At 41.5% G+C, this 19650-nt stretch overlaps 1 protein-coding gene across 1 annotated transcript in view; it reads right to left on the bottom strand.

Annotated features, from left to right (window-relative positions):
- FMN1 (formin 1) overlaps positions 1-19650 on the bottom strand; it is a 432398-nt gene that overhangs the window by 80712 nt on the left and 332036 nt on the right. The window contains exon 14 of the mRNA XM_052647085.1: positions 15034-15126. Within this exon, the coding sequence (XP_052503045.1) occupies positions 15034-15126 (93 nt within the window). The remainder of the gene's footprint in view (positions 1-15033; positions 15127-19650) is intronic.

Genomic DNA, 19650 nt, shown 5'->3' with positions numbered 1-19650 from the left:
GCATCACCGACTCAAAGGACATGAGTGTGAGGACCCTCTGAGAGACAGTGAAGGACAGGGAACCCTGGTGTGCTGCAGTGCATGGGGAAACAAAGAGCTGGACATAACTTAGTGACTGAACAACAACAAATTATAACAAATAAAGCTTCACGTCCTAGGGAAATTCAGTTTATTTTAATTGCTTTTGACTTACTTTTAGAAAAGATGACAAGTTGTACATGATTTTCCCTCTGGTCCGTAAGACCTTTTACTGTACTTACTATTTGCCATTTGATTTTGGAATTGCAGTTATTTGAATCATTAGGAAGTAACACTTCTGTGATTGATTTTCTGAGTTCCAGCCTCTGATGCTTTTGATCAGATTGTGATAAAATGCCTGAGAATATAGCAGTAGCTGACATATATATAGTGCCAGGCTCTGTGCTAAGCTCTCCACCTACATTAGATCACTCAGTCCTGGGTTCCTATTGGCTGTCACAATTCTTCGAAAGCAAAATGAACTCACGGAAGAAACAGACCTGTGGGCAGGTGGAGAAGGGGACGACAGAGGATGAAATGCTTGGATGGCACCACTGACTCAATGGACGTGAGTCTGAGCAAACTCCAGGACAGGGAAGCCGGGCATGCTGCAGTTCATGGGATCCCAAGGAGTTGGACACGACTTAGCAACTGAACAAAAACAACAATTATTTGAAAGAATGAAGAGATCATTCCAGAGTTGTACATTATCTGCAAAAATCACATATTATATAATATGTATTCTGGACAATAACTCCCAGAAGGCAGTATAGGTGTTAGGCTCTTCCAACATGAAGACAATAACTAAGGAATTCAAAGAGAAGTCATCTGATAGCAATTGCAATCAATCACTGATGAAAACCTCAATGATAGTTGTCAAGAATCCAAAGAGGAAGTGGTGTCTGAGCCAACAATTACACAAAGCAATTTATCATGAAAACACTATTATGCAAGAATGTAGAGTTCAATACTGATTCCATAAAATACTGAACTACTTGTCATTGCAATTCTTTCCTAAGTGCAAATGAAACTTCTGTTGTTACTATTGGTTGGGGTGGGAGTTGGGGGTGGGGGGTTGGCGCCTAGAATAGAGTCTGTGTTAGGACTCCAGGAATGGGAGTGGCTGGCATTAAACTACGGTGGACAAGTCTGCGATTTTCATGTTTGTCTCATTCAGATGGTAAGAGAAAATGCTTATTTCTGGTTAGCGACCAGGGTCTTGGAACACAGAAAAAAGAAATTATTTTCCAAGTTATTACAATGGCACAATACCAACACTACGGTTAAGATCACACTGACCTTGAGTAAGTTCCTGAAATGCTCAGACTCAGTCTCCTTACCTGGAAAGTTAGGGATAATAAAATCAGCCTCAAAAGACTGCTGCATTAAATGAAGCACTGTTTTAACTGTTGGAAGTCATGATGCATTCTGGAGATCAATCAAGACGGTGGCGTGAAAGGACATGGAATTCATCTCCTGATAAGAACACGTCAAAAATACATATACCTGTGGAGCAATTCTTATTGAAAACTAACTGGAAACTGGGAAGACTACTGTACAAACAACCAAGGCGGAAAGAAAGGTACCTGTGTAGTCGGGTAGGAAGTAAAGAAAAGTGATTGGGTAGGGAACCTGTACCTAGGGGACGCAGAGGGAAAAGGGAGGTTTCACAGGTGGACATTCACCCTGGGAAGGCAGTGGGTCGAGCCACAAACTCGATGCCCCACTCCTAGGGTCCCACTAGGGGAGATGAGTCCCCTTGGGCTCACTGGAGGACTTCTGGGATAACAGGAGCTTGGCACTGGATCTGGGGCAGCCACGACTGGGAATACTCAACTGTGAGATGCAGAGGCAACCTGGTCCCAGGGCAGAGCCCACTGTTGGCGCTTACTTGAGCAGTGAATCCGCAGCAGTCCCTATCTTTGATGGCAGACAGTCTAGCACAGCTCACTCCCCAACAGCACACACTGAGAGTCTGCTGTGGGCTCCAGTCTCCGGGCACGGTGGCTCCACAACAGGGTGCCAGAGACTAGGGTCAGTGACTGGCTGTGAGGGAAAAGCCAGTCTTGGGACTTGGACCCAAGACTGAGTCTGAGTGGAGGGAGGGAAACAATTCAGGGCGTCTACACAAGAACAGGGATTCCCAGGTGGTGCAGAGGTAAAGAATCCTGCCAACGCAAGAGATGCGGGTTCGATCCCTGGGTTGAGAGGATCCCCTGGAAAAGGAAATGGCCGCCCACTTCAATATTCTTGCCTGAGACAGAGAGACCTGGTGGTCTACACTCCATGGGATCACCAAAGAGTTGGACATGACTTAGCAACTAAAAAACAACACAAGCGCAGCATCAGAAACAGCTTGGACCTCTGCAGCTGACATGGGCTTAGAGCCTGCCATGGGCCCCCCTTGCTTCAGCAATGCCCCTCTCTGAGGCAAGGGTCTCCATGCAGGGATGGGGAAAACACACACTTAAAAGGACCAGAGACAGTGTGAGCCTGAACCTCAGGACTTCTGCTCCAGCAACGTGGGATCCGACCCTGTCCCTAAAAGGGCAGTGAGGGTCACTGAGCAGAGGGGTGTCCTGCCCCATACCTGGCTCCAGCTCTAGTTCCTCCATCTCCAGCCACACCCTCTACCAAGGTGAGAGCCAACAGCACACTCCAAGGAAAGATGAACTTCTGTCCATGTCAAATCCCACTCTCCCACTGAAGGCATCGGACACATGCAGTCTGTATAGGGATGCTCCCATATGAGACGTACGTAACAGTTTCACCTAAATCCACAGAGGCAGAGAAAGTAAAATGAAAAGGCAGAGGAACTGCTCTCAAAGGAAAGAGCAAGAAAGAAACTCCTGTAAAACAAAACAGTGAAATAGAAATAAGTAATTTACCAAGAGTTCAAAGCATCGGTAGTAAAAATGTTAGATGGATTAGGGAAAGACCAGATGTACAACGTGAAGATTTTAACAAGCGAGAGTGAAGCTTACCTATCGTACTATACTGCCAATAATCTGTTATTGAATTTTTATAATTTTGCCAGTCTTGAATGTGAAGAAATGGAATTTCAAGGTAATTTATTTTGCATTTCTCTCCTTTTGAGAGTGTTGTCATATGTTAAAAAAAAAAGCAGTTTCTGTTCATATTATTTTTCTTTTTAATGGGTGCTGGTTATTTTCCTTCAATGTCTAGAAGCTCTCACCTATGCTAAGAGTTGCAAATTTGGGGTTATGATGGATTTATTTTTATTATATTAAGAAAGTATGTGCTAGTTAATTATTATTGAGCTTTTAAATGAAGAATGGATGTTGAGTTCTGTCACCTGCATTTTTTATCATCTAAAGAGATAATCCTGAATATTTATTGGAAGGACTGATGCTGAAGCTGAAGCTCCAATACTTTGGCCACCTGATGCAAAAAGCCAATTCATTGGAAAAGACCCTAATGTTGGGAAAATTGAGGTCAGGAGGAGAAGGGGGAGACACAGGATGAGATGGTTGGATGGCATCACCAACTCAATGGACATGAGTTTGAGCAAACCCTGGGAGATGGTGAAGGACAGGGAGGCTGGGTGGGCTGCAGTCCATGGGGTCACAAAGAGTCAGACAAGGCTTAGTGACTGAACAACAGAGAGATAATCATGTGAGTTTTCTTGTTAGAGCTATTAATTGATGACTTGTATTAACTGTCACTATATTAGCAAGATGAGACTTCCCTATATAGTCTCATCTTTACATTCTGGGAATAAATTTCATTTGGTCATGAGATGTGCTATTTACAAGTTTTAAACTATCAGTTTTCTTCTTCTTGGGGGGGGGGCAATATTTTTCAGGTATTTATATCAGTAAAAAGAATTTATAGACTTTTTTTTTTGCAAAACTTTTCATTGGAGAGAAAGGGGAAAAAAGTTACGGAAAAGAGAATTTATTGGATGCTTGGCCAAAAAGAAAATTAAATTTTGAGTAAATACTTGAGTAAATTAAATATTTAAAGGGGGCTGAGTGGAAGGGAGAAGAGAAGAGGAAGACGAGGCAGAGACGGGGTAGGGGAAGGGAGACAGGCAGAGAGGATGGAGAAGAAGAGATACAGAAACTGTTGGGGGGTGGGGGAAATAGATGCCCTTGACAGAAATTTCTGGGAAAAAAATGGATTCAAATTAATCCTGTCAGATAAGAGTCTACTTGATAAACCTCTGTGAGGTTTTCTCCACCTTCCAAGGATTACTGCTCCGTTCCTTCAGTGACCTGGAAATCACAAGACTGTCTTAATTCTCGGCCATCTAATGTTCTCTGGAGTCACCCCATGGGTGCTTTTTTGAGTAGTGATGTATACAAGAACTCATTTTGGCCCATGTAGAGTGTGTTTCCCCTGCTGCAGTCCTTCCTTCTGAAAGTTCTGTAAAGAATATAAGAATTACACCCTTTCACAGGTCTCACAGTCCAGATCAGTGATCTGTCCAGATCTCTGTAACCTTAAAATTTGAATATAGTAGCTCAGATGGTTTTCTCTCTATATTTTGGGGGCTGAAGTGAAGAGATTACCTAATAACCTGCTCTTATTCTACAGTTTCCAGAGGTTCAATTTTAGCCTTTATCAATCTACTCTAAGCATTTATGAAAAAATGGATATATGCATGTCTGCAACATAGAAAGATGCTTTGATATCCAGGAGACCTAACCACAGGTGTGTGATGTAGAACAAAAACGCATCTTACCAGATCCTGGCACAATTTACCAACACTAAAAGGACTTAAACAGGAAACGCACGTAGGGGGAAAAAGGTCTGCAGGCACTTTACAAGACACAGGTTCTTTGTTCATTAATTAAAAAGATAATTATTAACACCTATTATTGGCCAGGCTAAGCCTATATTACATTGAGACAAGAAAATGAACAGAACCAGACAGACGTATTTCCCGCTATCACTGGGTCTGCAACTTAACAGATAAACTTTTCGCTTTCAATGCTTAAAATCAGAGTTGTTGTTATTTTTTTTTTTAACTTGGTAAACTTATCTACTTAGTTTTTATTAGAACACAGTTTCTTGACATTAAGTGTCTCTTTAATCTCAGATGGTCAAAGAACCTCAGAAGATAGCTGGGTAAATTAAGACTAGCACGGTTCATTCAGACTCCCTTTAAGTCCACTCATGGATGCCAAGTAAAACTAATGGAGAATGAGATAAGGCCAAGTGTGGGAGAGTGTTGGTATTAGCACCAGCTTAGGCTCCAGCCCTCCCTGCCAAAGCTATAAATACAAATGACCGATTTAACAGCATGAAAAGACCACCCTAAAGATCTATACCTGAGATCTAATCAGTTGTTCTGCGCCTTCTTTCAATTACAGGATCCCTGCCACGTTTATGGGGACTTTTAACACAAGCATCACATTTTTGAAGGCCATATCATTATGACCATGTTTGATCTGAGGGTGGGAAAACATGAGCTCAAATAATGCCTGCACAAGGTCACTCTGAACGGAGCTGTAAACTGGAATCAATAAGACCCTACCGTGGAAAAGAAAAACGAAGTCAGGGAAAGGGCTCAGATACTGTGGACGATGTAACTCTGAAAAGGGGTGCCATTAAAAGCACTTTCGATTCTGCGTGGAAAGCGAAATTAGTTAAGAACACACTTTGTCAAACAACACTATTTAAGGGCATCTGGAGAAGGGAAGGATGATAAAAGACAGAAGGACAGGCACATCATCTCCACTTGAGTGCGGCAACAGGATCTGATTTACAAAAGAAAATTAAGCCATCATGAGGGCAAAAAGAAACGAACTGCAGCTCATACGAAAATTAGCCTAACCCTGGACCAACTGAGTCCCAGCGCATGTGCGCTACTGTTCAGGTGTAGAGAATGTAATTGCTTAAGGCTTTACGAGTGATGAAGCTCTAACACAAAACTGGCTTTCCTGCCAGAAATACTCAAATACTACAGAAGTATAGAAGCATGTTTTCTCAATTATGGTTACTATATTATACCTTGTACTCAGATATTCTGATAATCCAGGAGTTTTTCATTCTCTACCCTTTCTTGGCAGATACATCTCCTTCATTCCCATGACTTAAACTGCCATCCTCTGAAGTCTCACCCAATGCTCTCCTCTGAGCCCAATATTCTACTTGTGTCTCAAATTTATGTCAAGTCAATGTGTCCAAACTTTATGTCACTGTATTCTACCTCAAGTGGGACTTCCAGATCAGTATCCAGCCACTTATTCAAGCAAGAAAAAGGAGAGTCGTTGTTTCCCCTCTGTGTTTGTACTTCTCATAGTCTTATCTAGTTTTGTAACTCCTGAAAGCTTTATCAATATGTTTCTTCCTTTCTTATTTCTATTGTGGTTGCTTTTGCTCAAGTTCTTACCATCATTTGGCTGGACAGCTACAGAAGAACTTGACAGATTGGCTTCCAATTATTTACTATCCCAGCTCTTCTTTATATTGCTCTTAACTGCAATGTATTTCTCTAAAAAAAAATTTTTTTTTTTTTTTTTGGCCATGCTGCACAGCTTGTAGGATCTTAGTTTCTCGACCAGGGACTGAACGGCACACTGCACTTCCATCAGGGAGAGAGTGAAGTCCTGACCACTGGACCACCAGGGAATTCTCTAGAATGCATTTAACAACAGCAAAAAGCAAAATGATTCCAACACACCAACATCACAACAAACACGCCCAACAGAACATGTCACTCCCACACACATAATTTTTCAAGGGGCTCTCACTTGCCCATAAGACAAAGTTTATATTTTTAAGCAAGTCACTGAGATTCTCCTCTCCTTTGGGGTCTTGAGTTCTTGCCATATGCCCTGTGATACAATCACACCAAGTCTTCTGCCATTGCCCAAACACAGCATGTCTTTCATCCTGAGATTTGCAGTGTTTTCCTTTGCCTGGAGCGCCCTTCATAATTTGTCTGCAGAGAATTTCTAATCTTTAATTTCCTCATCTGTACAACAGGGTGATTGATAATAGTGTTTATTTCAGAGGGTTGTCATGAAGACTGAGTAAAATGATCTACTCCCCATGGTGCCTTGTAGAAGCAATCACCAAATATTAGCAATCACTGTCATTGCTGTCCCTGTCATCATTGTTATCTTTGTTTGGTTTTGTTTTTCAAATCTCAACAAATATATCTCCTTCATTCAGTGTCCCCTCACTTACCTGGAAGCATTAATCATTCCTTCTCTCTGATCTGATGCCTTACTATGGTACCTAACAGAAGCAGAAGATATTAAGAAGAGGTGGCAAGAATACACAGAAGAACTGTACAAAAAGACCTTCATGACCCAGATAATCATGATGGTGTGATCACTCACCTAGAACCAGACATCCTGGAATGTGAAGTCAAGTGGGCGTTAGGAAGCATCACGACGAACAAAGCTAGTGGAGGTGATGGAACTCCAGTTGAGCTATTTCAAATCCTAAAAGATGATGCTGTGAAAGTGCTACACTCAATATGTCAGCAAATTTGGAAAAGTCAGCAGTGGCCACAGGACTGGAAAAGGTCAGTTTTCATTCCAATCCCAAAGAAAGGCAATGCCCAAAAATGCTCAAACTACCACACAATTGCACTCATCTCACACTCTAGTAAAGTGAAAGCGAAGTCATCAATCATGTCCAACTCTTTGGGACCCCATGGACTGTAGCCTACCAGGATCCTCAGTCCATGGAATTTTCCAGGCAAGGCACTGGAGTGGGTTGCCATTTCCTTCTCCAGGGCATCTTCTCAACCCAGGGATCAAACCCGGATCTCCCACATTCCTGGCAGATGCTTTACCGTCTGAGCCACCAGGGAAGCACAAAAAGGTTGCCAACCCCTGTTTTATTTCTTTGTTTGGGCAGCACCACACAGCATGCAGAACTTCTCTGCCCAGGGATCGAACACATGCCCCCTACAGTGGAAGGGTGGAGTCTTTACCACTGGAACAGCATAGAAGTCCTGTGAACACGCTAGTAAAGGAATGCTCAAAATCCTCCAAGCCAGGCTTCAGCAATACGTGAACCGTGAACTCCCAGATGTTCAAGCTGGTTTTAGAAAAGGCAGAGGAACCAGAGATCAAATTGCCAACATCTGCTGGATCATGGAAAAAGCAAGAGAGTTCCAAAAAAAATCTGTTTCTGCTTTATTGACAATGCCAAAGCCTTTGACTGTGTGAATCACAATAAACTGTGGAACATTCTGAAAGAGATGGGAATACCAGACCACCTGACCTGCCTCTTGAGAAACCTATATGCAGGTCAGGACGCAACAGTTAGAACTGGACATGGAACAACAGACTGGTTCCAAATAGGAAAAGGAGTACGTCAAGGCTGTATATTGTCACCCTGCTTATTTAACTTCTATGCAGAGTACATCATGAGAAATGCTGGGCTGGAAGAAGCACAAGCTAGAATCAAGACTGCCGGGAGAAATATCAATAACCTCAGATATGCAGATGACACCACCCCTATGGCAGAAAGTGAAGAAGAACTAAAGAGCCTCTTGATGAAAGTGAAAGAGGAGAGTGAAAAAGTTGGCTTAAAGCTCAACATTCAGAAAATGAAGATCATGGCATCTGGTCCTATCACTTCATGGGAAATAGATGGGGAAACAGTGGAAACAGTGGCTGACTTTATTTTTTGGCTCCCAAATCACTGCACATGGTGACTGCAGCCATGAAATTAAAAGACACTTACTTCTTGGAAGAAAAGTTATGACCAACCTAGATAGCATATTAAAAAGCAGAGACATTACTTTGTCAACAAAAGTCTGTCTAGTCAAGGCTATGGCTTTTCCAGTAGTCATGTAAGGATGTGAGAGTTGGACTGTGAAGAAAGCTGAGCACCAAAGTGTTGATGCTTTTGAACTGTGGTGTTGGAGAAGACTCTTGAGAGTCCCTTGGACTGCAAAGAAATCCAACCAGTCCATCCTAAAGGAAATCGGTCTTGGGTATTCATTGGAAGGACTGATGTTGAAGCTGAAATTCCAATACTTTAACCACCTGATGCAAAGAGCTGATTCATTTCAAAAGACCCTGATGCTGGGAAAGATTGAAGGCAGGAGGAGAAGGGGACGACAGAGGATGAGATGGTTGGATGGCATCACTGACTCAGTGGGCATGGGTTTGGGTAGACTCCAGGAGTTGGTGATGGACAGGGAGGCCTGGCGTGCTGCGGTTCATGGGGTTTCAATGAGTCAGACAGGACTGAGCGATTGAACTGAACTATAGGACCATATTACATCAGTTTCAAAATTGATGGAATTTTCATATTTTAGCATCTTTGATACTGGGGTACATCTTGTAATCTATGACAAGTCCTGGCTTAATTTGCAGCAATTTTTGTTTCTTTGGCCACCTGATGTGAAGAACTGACTCATTGAAAAGACCCTGATGCTGGGAAAGATTGAAGGCAGGAGAAGGGGATGACAGAGGATAAGATGATTAGATGGCATCACTGACTCCATGGACATGAGTTTGAATAAGCTCTGAGAGTTAGTGATGGAAAGGGAAGCCTGGTGTACTGCAGTCCATGCATGGGGCAGCAAAGAGTCGGACATGACTGAGTGACTGAACTGAGTAGCACTTGGAATAATGTTGCTACTTATAATGAGTAGCATAGTAGATGGCACCTAAACTTCTAATAACTGCTATAAAAACATGATTATCCAGGGTGGATAATGCATATTTATAGTAGACAGGAAATCCCACATTTTCTGTGAATCAATGAACCATCTCCAGAAGAAAGGGACTGCTATGTGGAACTCTACAGTAGCCAAGAGCTATTTCATTTCTATATACTGCAATATAGCAAGGCCCCACGCCGTGAACCACAGAGAGGCAGCCTGATGAAGCAGCATGCTATCACCTCCTTCAGTTAAGCAGTCACATCTGAGAGCCAAACAGCAGCCAGATCCAGAGAATGAGTGGGGAGAGGCGAGTTTGTGATACTGGGTCCCAGTAACCCAGGATTTAATAAGCTCAGAAGGTAAAACAATTACGTGGAGAAGAGAATGAAGGAATATGGTGGGAAAGGCCAAGGGATCATGCTTCTAGACAGCTTGTCCAATCAAGTTCAAAGCAAGCCACAGAAACAATTTTAAATGTTCTAGTATCCATGCTTTAAAATGAAAACAAGTCAATTAAGATTAAAAATATATTTTATTTGTTTAACCCAACATAGAAAAAAATGCTATTTATCATGAAATCAATATTAAAAAGAAGAAATATTTTGGGGGACTGTCTTCAAAATCTGATGTATGATTGATTCCTATGGCATGTCTCAGTTTGGATCAGCCACATTTCAGTTGCTCAGCAGCTGCACGTGGCCAGTGCCTACCATCCAGGCCAACACAGATCTAGACTGCTTTTTTGACCAACTCAGTTTTAAGTAATGAGTCAACAGTAACAGGTATTTCAACAGCGGCTCTTTTTCACCACATGATATTGGGAATGTTTAAGCTTTATTTTTATATTTTAAAATTCTTTTTAGAATAGTAATTTTCCTTCAAATTCTTTTCGTGTCTCATTTTGGCTGACTTTGTTTTAACCATAATTTGAGGTTATTCCTATGTCCTTCCCAACTTCCCTTCATTCTGCTGGTTAAAGAAGAGGTGACTTCTTTATTCAATTATAGACCTTTCCCCAGTGAGTCGATCCCTGGGAGAGGGACAAGGAGTCTATGGTTCATCTTAGGACTGTCAGCTTCTGTCACAATGCCTAACACATAGGGGGCTTTGAAGAAATATTTTTGAATAAACATTAAAAGGTGAACTAAGGTTGACAACAGTGGTTCTCAACCTGGGCTGCACACTGGGATTATGTGGGGAGTTAAAAAAAAAAACAGAGTGCTGATGCCTGGTCTCACCCCCAGAGATCCTGGAAGTAGGTCTGGAATTTAGCTTGGGTGTTGACATTTTAAAAATCTCCCCCAGGCAACCCTAGTATGCAGCCAGGGTTGAGAACCACTGCTCTAGGGCTTTCTTAGGACAGCTTACTCTGGCCACATCCTTGCTTTCTTGACACAAGGTTCAGTTTGCTTCAGCTCCATTCCTACTCTCGGAACAGATCAAAAGTTTCTTAAGAAACCTTGTAGAGAAGAAATTTAAACAGAATGGCCAAGAGTGATTTGCAGATCCTTTTCCAAGGCATTGAAGAAGATTTTCAGTGTTCTAAATCTATTCATATTTATCTTTTTCCAACAAAGGGAATAAAGTTCGCAATGCCTTTTAAAGTGCTAGCTAATTTGAAAAGATCATAAGGCCATTATAGCATACAGACCAATAATATCCAGGCATTCTCACTGCAGAATTTTTCAGATATAAAATAAGAGCAATTAAAAATAGAAATGGACAGCCAAGACATGGAAGCACCCTAAATGTCCACTGACAGACAAATAAATAGAGAGATGTGGGGGGTGTGTGTGTGTGTATATATAGATAGATAGATAGATAGATACACTGTGCTCAGGCCACTCAGTCATGTCTAGCTCTTTGTGACCCCGTGCACTGTAGCCTGCCAGGCTCCCCTGTCCACAGTGATTTTCCAGGCAAGAATACTTGAGTGGGTTGCCATGCCCTCCTCCAGGGGATCTTCCCAACCACCCAGGTCTCCCACATTGCAGGCAGATTCTTTACCAGCTGAGCTACTCAGGAAGCTCACATAGACACATATATACACATACATATCCATATACACACAATGGAATATTACTCAGCTATTAAAAAAAAAGTGAAAAATCCCATCTGCAGCAACATGGATGGGCTTGGAGATTATTATACTAAGTGAAATAAGACAGGTTAAGACAAATATCTAATGTTATCACTTATATGTGGAATCTAAAAAAATGATACAAATGAACCTATTTCCAAAACAGAAAGAGATTCACAGACAAAGAAAATAAAGTATGGTTACCAGAGGAGAAAGGAAGGGTAGAGAGAGGGATAAATTAGTAGTCTGAGCTTAACATATACTCTGCTGCTGCTGCTGCGTTGCTTCAGTCGTGTCCGAATCTGTGCGGCCCCATAGACGGCAGCCCACCAGACTCCCCCATCCCTGGGATTCTCCAGGCAAGAACACTGGAGTGGGTTGCCATTTCCTTCTCCAATGCAGGAAAGTGAAAAGTGAAAGTGAAGTCACTGAGTCGTGTCCAACTCTTAGCGACCCCATGGACTGTAGCCTTCCAGGCTCCTCCGTCTCTACTATAGATAGTAAGGACCTACTACATAGCACAGGAAAACATACTCAATCTTTTATACTAGACTATAAGGGAAAAGAATCTGAAAAAGAATATTTATATATATATACACATACACATATATATCCCTCCTGAAACTAACACAATACTGTAAATCATCTAGACTTCAATAAAAGAATTTAAAAAAATCCAGAAATGGGGAAAAAAGGAATGAAATTTAAGCGCATGTGAGCCTCATTTCAAGTTTCCTTATACATATGTCAAAAGTAGAAATTATTAATTTGAGGTCAGCAAAAGGAAATGTGTCCTCTTCTTTGGGCCATTTAAGCTATACATGAAATAAACATAAAGCAATGTATCATAGCAAATGAAATAACTGACAAAGGATTAATTTCCAAAATATACAAGCAGCTCATCCAACTCAATGCCAGAAAAACAACCCAATCAAAAAGTGGGGAAAAAGACCTAAACAGACATTTCTCCAAAGAAGACATACAGATGGCTAACAAACACATGAAAAGATGCTCAACACTGCTCATTATTAGAGAAATGCAAATCAAAACCACAATAGATATCACCTCACACAGGTCAGAATGGCCATCACGAAAAAGTCTACAAACAATAAAAGCCGGACAGGGTGTGAAAAAAAAGGGAATGCGCTTGCACTGTTGGTGGGGAATGCAAATTGATAAACCCACTATGGAAGATGGTATGGAGATTCCTTAAAAAACTAGGAATAAAACCACCATATGACCCAGCAATGCCACTCCTAGGCATATACCCTGAGGAAACCAAAATTGAAAGAGACACATGTATCCCACTGTTCACTGCAGCACTATTTACAATAGCTAGAACATGGAAGCAACCTACATGTCCATCACCAGATGAATGGGTAAAGAAATTGTGGTACATATTCACAGTGGAATATTACTCAGCCATAAAAAGGAACACATTTGAGTCAGTTCTGATGAGGTGGATAAACCTAGAACCTATTATACAGAGTGAAGTAAGTCAGAAAGAGAAAGAGAAATATTTTCTAACGCATATATACAGAATCTAGAAAAATGGTACTGAAGAATTTATTTACAGGGAAGCAATGGAGAAACAGATGTAGAGAACAGTCTTACGGACATGGGGAGAGGGGAGGAAAGGCTGAGATGTATGGAAAGAGTAACATGGAAACTTATATTACCATATGTAAAGTAGATAGTCAACCGGAATTTGCTATATGGCTCAGGAAACTCAAACAGGGGCTCTGTATCAATCTAGAGGGTTGGGATGGGGTGGGAGATGGGAGGGAGATTCAAAAGGGAGAGGATATATGTATACCCATGCCTGATTCATGCTGAGGTTTGACAGAAAACAGCAAAATTCTGTAAAGCAATTATCCTTCAATTAAAAAAAAAAAGCAATGCATCTACTTTATAAATCACATATAAAATCTAATTTTAGCCATATAACTCATAAATGTTGGTATTACTGTCTGTTCTCAAAATGATACCTTGGCCTGGTGCCAAGACTTCCATCATATTTGAGGTTCAGCTGCGGCCAAGAGAGAACTCTGACTTCTGCTTCAGCACAAATGAGACCTCATCCAGGAGGAGGGAGCAATGAACTCTGTACCAACGGGCCAGCTGGAATGAAGTTTCTCTGACTCATGGACTGAGAATTTCCCTGCCAGTTCCCAAGGTGGTTTGGCCATACTTTATGGATTTACTCTGCTTAAAGGTCTTTTGTTGATAGTTTGGTATCATATGGCCTTATTAATAAATAGAAATAGCATGCTAATAAACCACTAAATGTTTCTACATGCATTTCCCCTGGCTTTTGAGCAAAGACAAAAGCCCCCTCTTACTACTCCACACTTTTTTTTCTTTATTTAGATATAATTGATATAAAACATTATATTAGCTTCAGGTGTACAACATAATGATTATACACACACACACACACACACACACATATATAGTGAAATGATCATCACAGTAAGTCTAGTTAACATCCATCCATGTAGAGTTACAAATTTTGTGTGTGCGATGAGAACGCTTTAAGATCTACTCTCTTAGCAACTTTCAAATACACAGTACAGTATTATTAACTACAGTCACCATCCTGTACATTACATTCCCCATGAATTATTTCTTTTACAACTGAAAATTGCACCCCACACTTATTTTTGTTTCACATCATAAGTTGGATTTGAGAAACCAGAATAGGAAATATCCAAAAGGCATTAAACTTTCATACTCACTACCAGGGCTCAACAAAAGTTCCCCAGTCCTGCCAAAACCATGGAGGAAGGAACATAATTCGGTACGATTTTTAAGTCAGTACTGGGTCTCATGTATATCACTTCCATCTGCTAACCCCTGAGGGCCGATGGGTGCCAAGTGATTGGATGTGTGATATTCACCTGGCCTCAATTTTCCTTTCTGAAAAGGAATGGAAAATACACTACCAGTTTCCAAGTTGCTACACTCATAAAACCAGAAAGACAATCACCATCCGCCCACACGACTGCGTAAGGCTGCATGGCTGTCACCTGTCAGCTCACAGGTATTGAGGATCCTCTGGGGAACCATCAAGAGACAAAGAGAAAGCTTTCCCTCACGAAGTTTATAGAAACAGGAGTAATGTTAAAGGATTTAAACTATTACAGCACATTTGAGAGGTGATATAAAGGTTACAGGACAGCTTCATCTACACTGAGTATAGATCCACCATGGGAAGATGGTCTAATGGAATCCTTGGCGCTGCCAGGGCTCAGGCAGGATGTGCAGGGTGGTGGGGCTCAGAGAAGATGGGGGACAGGAGGACATTTCAGAATGTCACATCTCCTACCTTTCTGGAAGAACTCTTCCAGGCTGTCCTTGAACGGCTGCAGATACTCCTTTGGCGACTCCTTACACACGACTGCCATCTGCTTCTCACTTGCTGTGAAGAGAAGGTGGCAGTCAGACTTCCTCAAGAACACAGATTTGCTGAACTCATGCTCTGTGCTCGGCATTAAGTGGGAAATCCTTACCCATCACTATTTATCCAAATTACAGGGCAGAAAGCAAAACCAAAAAACAACAATAATTACTCATTCTATACCTTTCTTCAGGAACAGGGAAATGCATCACCTTCAACCTCTTTTAATTTTTTTAAAGAAACGCAGCAAAACTTCCGACTTGGCACAGGTGAAAAACTGCTTTTTGGTCTCTCGAAAAGAGAGGCAAAAGCAATGTAAGGACTAGGCCTAGCAAATTAAGAGCCCAGATCCTCCAGATTCATAGTCCAAAAGCTTAAAATAGATGTTGCAAAAATTCCCAGGTCTTGAACCACTGCACAGCATGAGAAGCCAGGTTGGGGAGAATCAAACCTCTCTTCACTTTTGTTCACCTACCCTTCCCATTGATATTTTACTAAAACGTGTGAAATCATTTTAAATATGATTTACTATAGACAGGATATCCAGAATTTACCACATATTGTTTTTTGGTAATCAAGACCCCTCAGATAGTTTTCATTTGGTGACATGGAAACTACAATTACCTGTAACAAATCTGTCACAAAAGGCAGTTAACCCAGGCAAGAGTCATTTCCCCAAAGTTTTGATATGTTTGCACAGTGGCAGAAATGCACTAGGTAGAAAAAAAGGCGTCATTTCTCCCAAGCTAGAGCTGAGTCATGATCACTTTTGTCTGTTGATCACGGCCACAAATTACTGACATGCCACTGATCAAAAGAATATATTAAAGCACCAGATTTTCACCATAAACAAATCACCATAAATGGTTAGAAAAATAGAGAAAGGTATATTCTTGGAGGAATTTACAAAAGCACAAAGGAAGGTATTTTGGAAGAGTACGGTTAGAAAGGATGCTTTTATTTATGTCAGGAAATTCGTATACAAGAACTTGGTGTTTCCAAAACCAGCATCCCAGAATGTTTACTATGAACATGTGAAGTAATCCACAAGCACAACAGCCCTGAAACACAGAAACGGCAAAAGAGGTCCTTCGAAATTAGTTACTTGACATTTTCTCTTACAATATTGCCACCTAGATTGCCGAAATCCTAGATGACTCTGGGAGACTATCAGATTGTACTGCAGATGAAAGCATGATGGCAGGGAATTCTGTTTAGTTCAGCATCAGCTGCAATCTCAGAATCACCTCCAGGGATTTTCTCCTGGGATCATGAGGCTGATCGCAGGACATAAGCGCCTAAATGCAGGCTCTTCCCATTGACATAGTTATTTTCCAAAAGCTTTTAATAGAGTTTATTTTGAATATCTATGGTGAACTATTCTGATAATCACTCTAGTGCTATCTAGGAAACCTCTGTCCACTGGGATGCAAAGATTTGTTTCTTTTTTCTTTTTAATAATGATCCATCTTATCTGGAACAAATACCTTAAAACCAGTCAATCATTATTTCAAAACATTCCTCCCTCTACTCCCACCTTTTTACCTTTATTTGTCAGTATGTTTGTCCTCTCCACAATACCTACTTAATAATTTTCTACTGTTGTAGGATTTTCCTTTACCGCTTTGCTAGTTCTCTCCTACGAACCTAACACTCTACCAGTGCTTTTCAAATGCATGTTAAACCAACAAGTCCAAAATGTGTGGTGGTGGTTTAGTTGCTCAGTTGTGTCCAACTCTTGCGACCCCATGGACACAAGGTTCCTCTGTCCATAGGATTTTCCAGGCAAGAATACTGGAGTGTGTTGCCATTTCCTTCTCCAGGGGATGTTCCTGACCCAGGGATCGAACCCGGGTTTCCTGCCTTGCAGGCAGATTCTTTACCTACTGAGCTACCAGGGAAGTATGTCATTGTATTTTATCCCAAGTGGGTCCTCTACATCAGTATCCAGCCAGTTATTAGAGCAAGAAAAAGGAGAGTTGTCCTTTTCTACTCTGTTTTTGTATTTCTCATAGGTTATCTAGTCACGTAAGTCCTAAAAACTTTATCAGTATGTCCATTCCTTTCTCTGTTTATACTGTGACCAAAATGATAAGTACCTCCCTTCCCATCACTGTTCTATTATCAAAATAATGACTTTGAGCTAGAGCTATCAGAGAGAGAGGGAAGAGGTGAATGTATTGGTTTTGTTCTATTCTTTTTTGTTTTAAGGGAGAGGTGATCAAAACTTAACTTTGAAACTTAAATTTTATCTTGTCTCTATGGATTAAAATGCAAGATCATCCACTGAAAACAAAAAGGCAAAGGGACAATAAAAGATGAAACTCTTAATGGATTCTTGTTGCTCTTTCAAATGAATTCAAACTTCCAGGCTGAGATTTAAGGCCTTTCCCCTTTTCAGCTTTATATTTTCCCATATATTTGACTAATGAGACCAAAATTACACAACGTTTCCAAATTATATCAACCAGTGTTGCCAGCTCCATGCCTGCACTCATGTGGTTCTTTGTCCACCCTGCCCTCACTCCCCACATACTTTCTAGTGCATTTGATAAAATCCTATTCATCCTTAAAAAGTTTTTCTGAGATGCTACCACCACCATAAAACCCTTCCAATCCAAAGTTTTTGAATCTTTTGAACATCTATCTTCCAGAGAGCATTTATGTTTTACCTTTTATTATATTTGTCTATTTATATTAATCCCTGCAAAATCACCACGGTTTCATTTACTCATCCCCAAACTTGTCCAGAGACATCCATGCATCTGGCCAAAGCATCAGATATCCTCAATAAGATTCTTATGTGAAGCAAAGTGGAAAAAAAAACTAGCAATTTTGACCCAGACTGAGTGGGCTCTCCAGGGGTGTAATATGACCTCCTTGTCTCTTTACTTTTTCCTTCCTTCCTAGGGCTTCCCTGGTGACTCAGATGGTAAAGAATCTGCCTGCAATGCGGGAGACCTGGGTTCGATCACTGGGTCATGAATATCCCCTAGAAAAGTGAATGGCTACCCAATCCAGTATTCTTGCCTGGAGAATCCCATGGACAGAGGAGACTGGCAGGCTACAGTCCAAGGGGTCACAAAAAGTCAGATGCGACTAACACTTTCACTTCCCTCCCTAGGTACATCAACAGGTCCCAGTCTCTTTATTCTGTAAACACTGTGACTGTCCCAAGCTGATGTTGAAAGTGCTTAGTGTATTTTTAGTGAGTGAGTGAGTGAGTGAAGTCGCTCAGTCGTGTCCAACTCTTTGCGACCCCATGGACTGTAACCTACCAGGCTCCTCCCGCCATGGGATTGTCCAGGCAAGAATACTGGAGTGGGTTGCCATTTCCTTCTCCAGGGGATCTTCCCGACCCAGGGATTGAACCCAGGTCTCCTGCATTCCAGGCAGACGCTTTAACCTCTGAGCCCCAAACAACTAACACTTCATGCTGGAAGGCACAGGAAAGTAGCAAAGATTATCCTCCTGATTGAATAGTTGTGGCAGCAGACCAAGATGCAGGAGACTGATCAGACACACCTTGGAAGAGTTCTAGTTTCAAGAACTGACATTTTCCAATGAACTTTTATGGCCACATAAATTTTTCTGATGATACCAAACTATGATTATGAAGCCATATTTATTCTCACGATATAAACTGGGAGAGGGTTTCAAATTAACTGGGCTTCTACTGCATTCATATTCCAACAGTTTCATTCATAGAGAACTATGTTTCATGAACACAAATAATACACAGTGAGGCAGGCCTGCATTTTGGTAAAAGGACATAACTGAAGCCAGGATGGTAATTTCTTCAAGGTTACTTCTTCCTAGGCAAAGCAAAGCCCAGCGTAGAGCTTCTTTTCCCAGTTACACAAATGAAACCTCTGTGTCTGCCTGAATTAAAAGGGTTGATCACTGTGGTCCTCCCTTTGTGCTGGCTGAGGTGACAGAGTCCATGATGTCCATGAAACTCCCCAGACTGGCCAGGTGGTGGTGCGGTAAAAGGCTGGTGCTTGGAGCCACACCTACCTGAGTGCAGGTGGGTTGTGGCTTTTCTCATTTGCAAAATGGGGACCCCCTTAATCACAAGCACAATAGCCTTTCCCTTCTCCAGGGGATCTTCCCAACCCAGGATCAAACCCAGGTCTCCCACATTGCAGGCAGATTCTTTACCAGCTGAGCCACAAGGGAAGCCCAAGAATACTGAAGTGGGGTAGCCTATTCCATTTCCAGCAGATCTTCCCAACCCAGGAATCGAACCAGGGTTTCCTGTATGACAGGCAGATTCTTTACCCACTGAGCTATCAGGGAAGCCCTACAGGCAAGATACATGAATTAAATGAGCCAATGCATGTAAAGTGGTTTGCAGAACGCCTGGCACTAGCAAGTCGCATCCAATATATTATAATCTGTCACTTTTATAACTTTGTAAAATTGGTTGGGAAACATGTCATAGGCAGAACAGCAAGAGAGTCATGGCTGGAGATTATGTCCTACAAATTCTACACACTCTATTTATGAAAATACACCTCAGTGCAAATCTCCTGTTTGGAACAA

Source organism: Budorcas taxicolor, chromosome 10 (genome assembly GCF_023091745.1).
Source record: "Budorcas taxicolor isolate Tak-1 chromosome 10, Takin1.1, whole genome shotgun sequence".
In the NCBI taxonomy this organism is placed as follows: Eukaryota; Metazoa; Chordata; class Mammalia; order Artiodactyla; family Bovidae; genus Budorcas; species Budorcas taxicolor.
The sequence above is the reverse complement of the archived record's forward strand: the minus strand, read 5'-3'. Positions and strand labels throughout refer to the sequence as shown.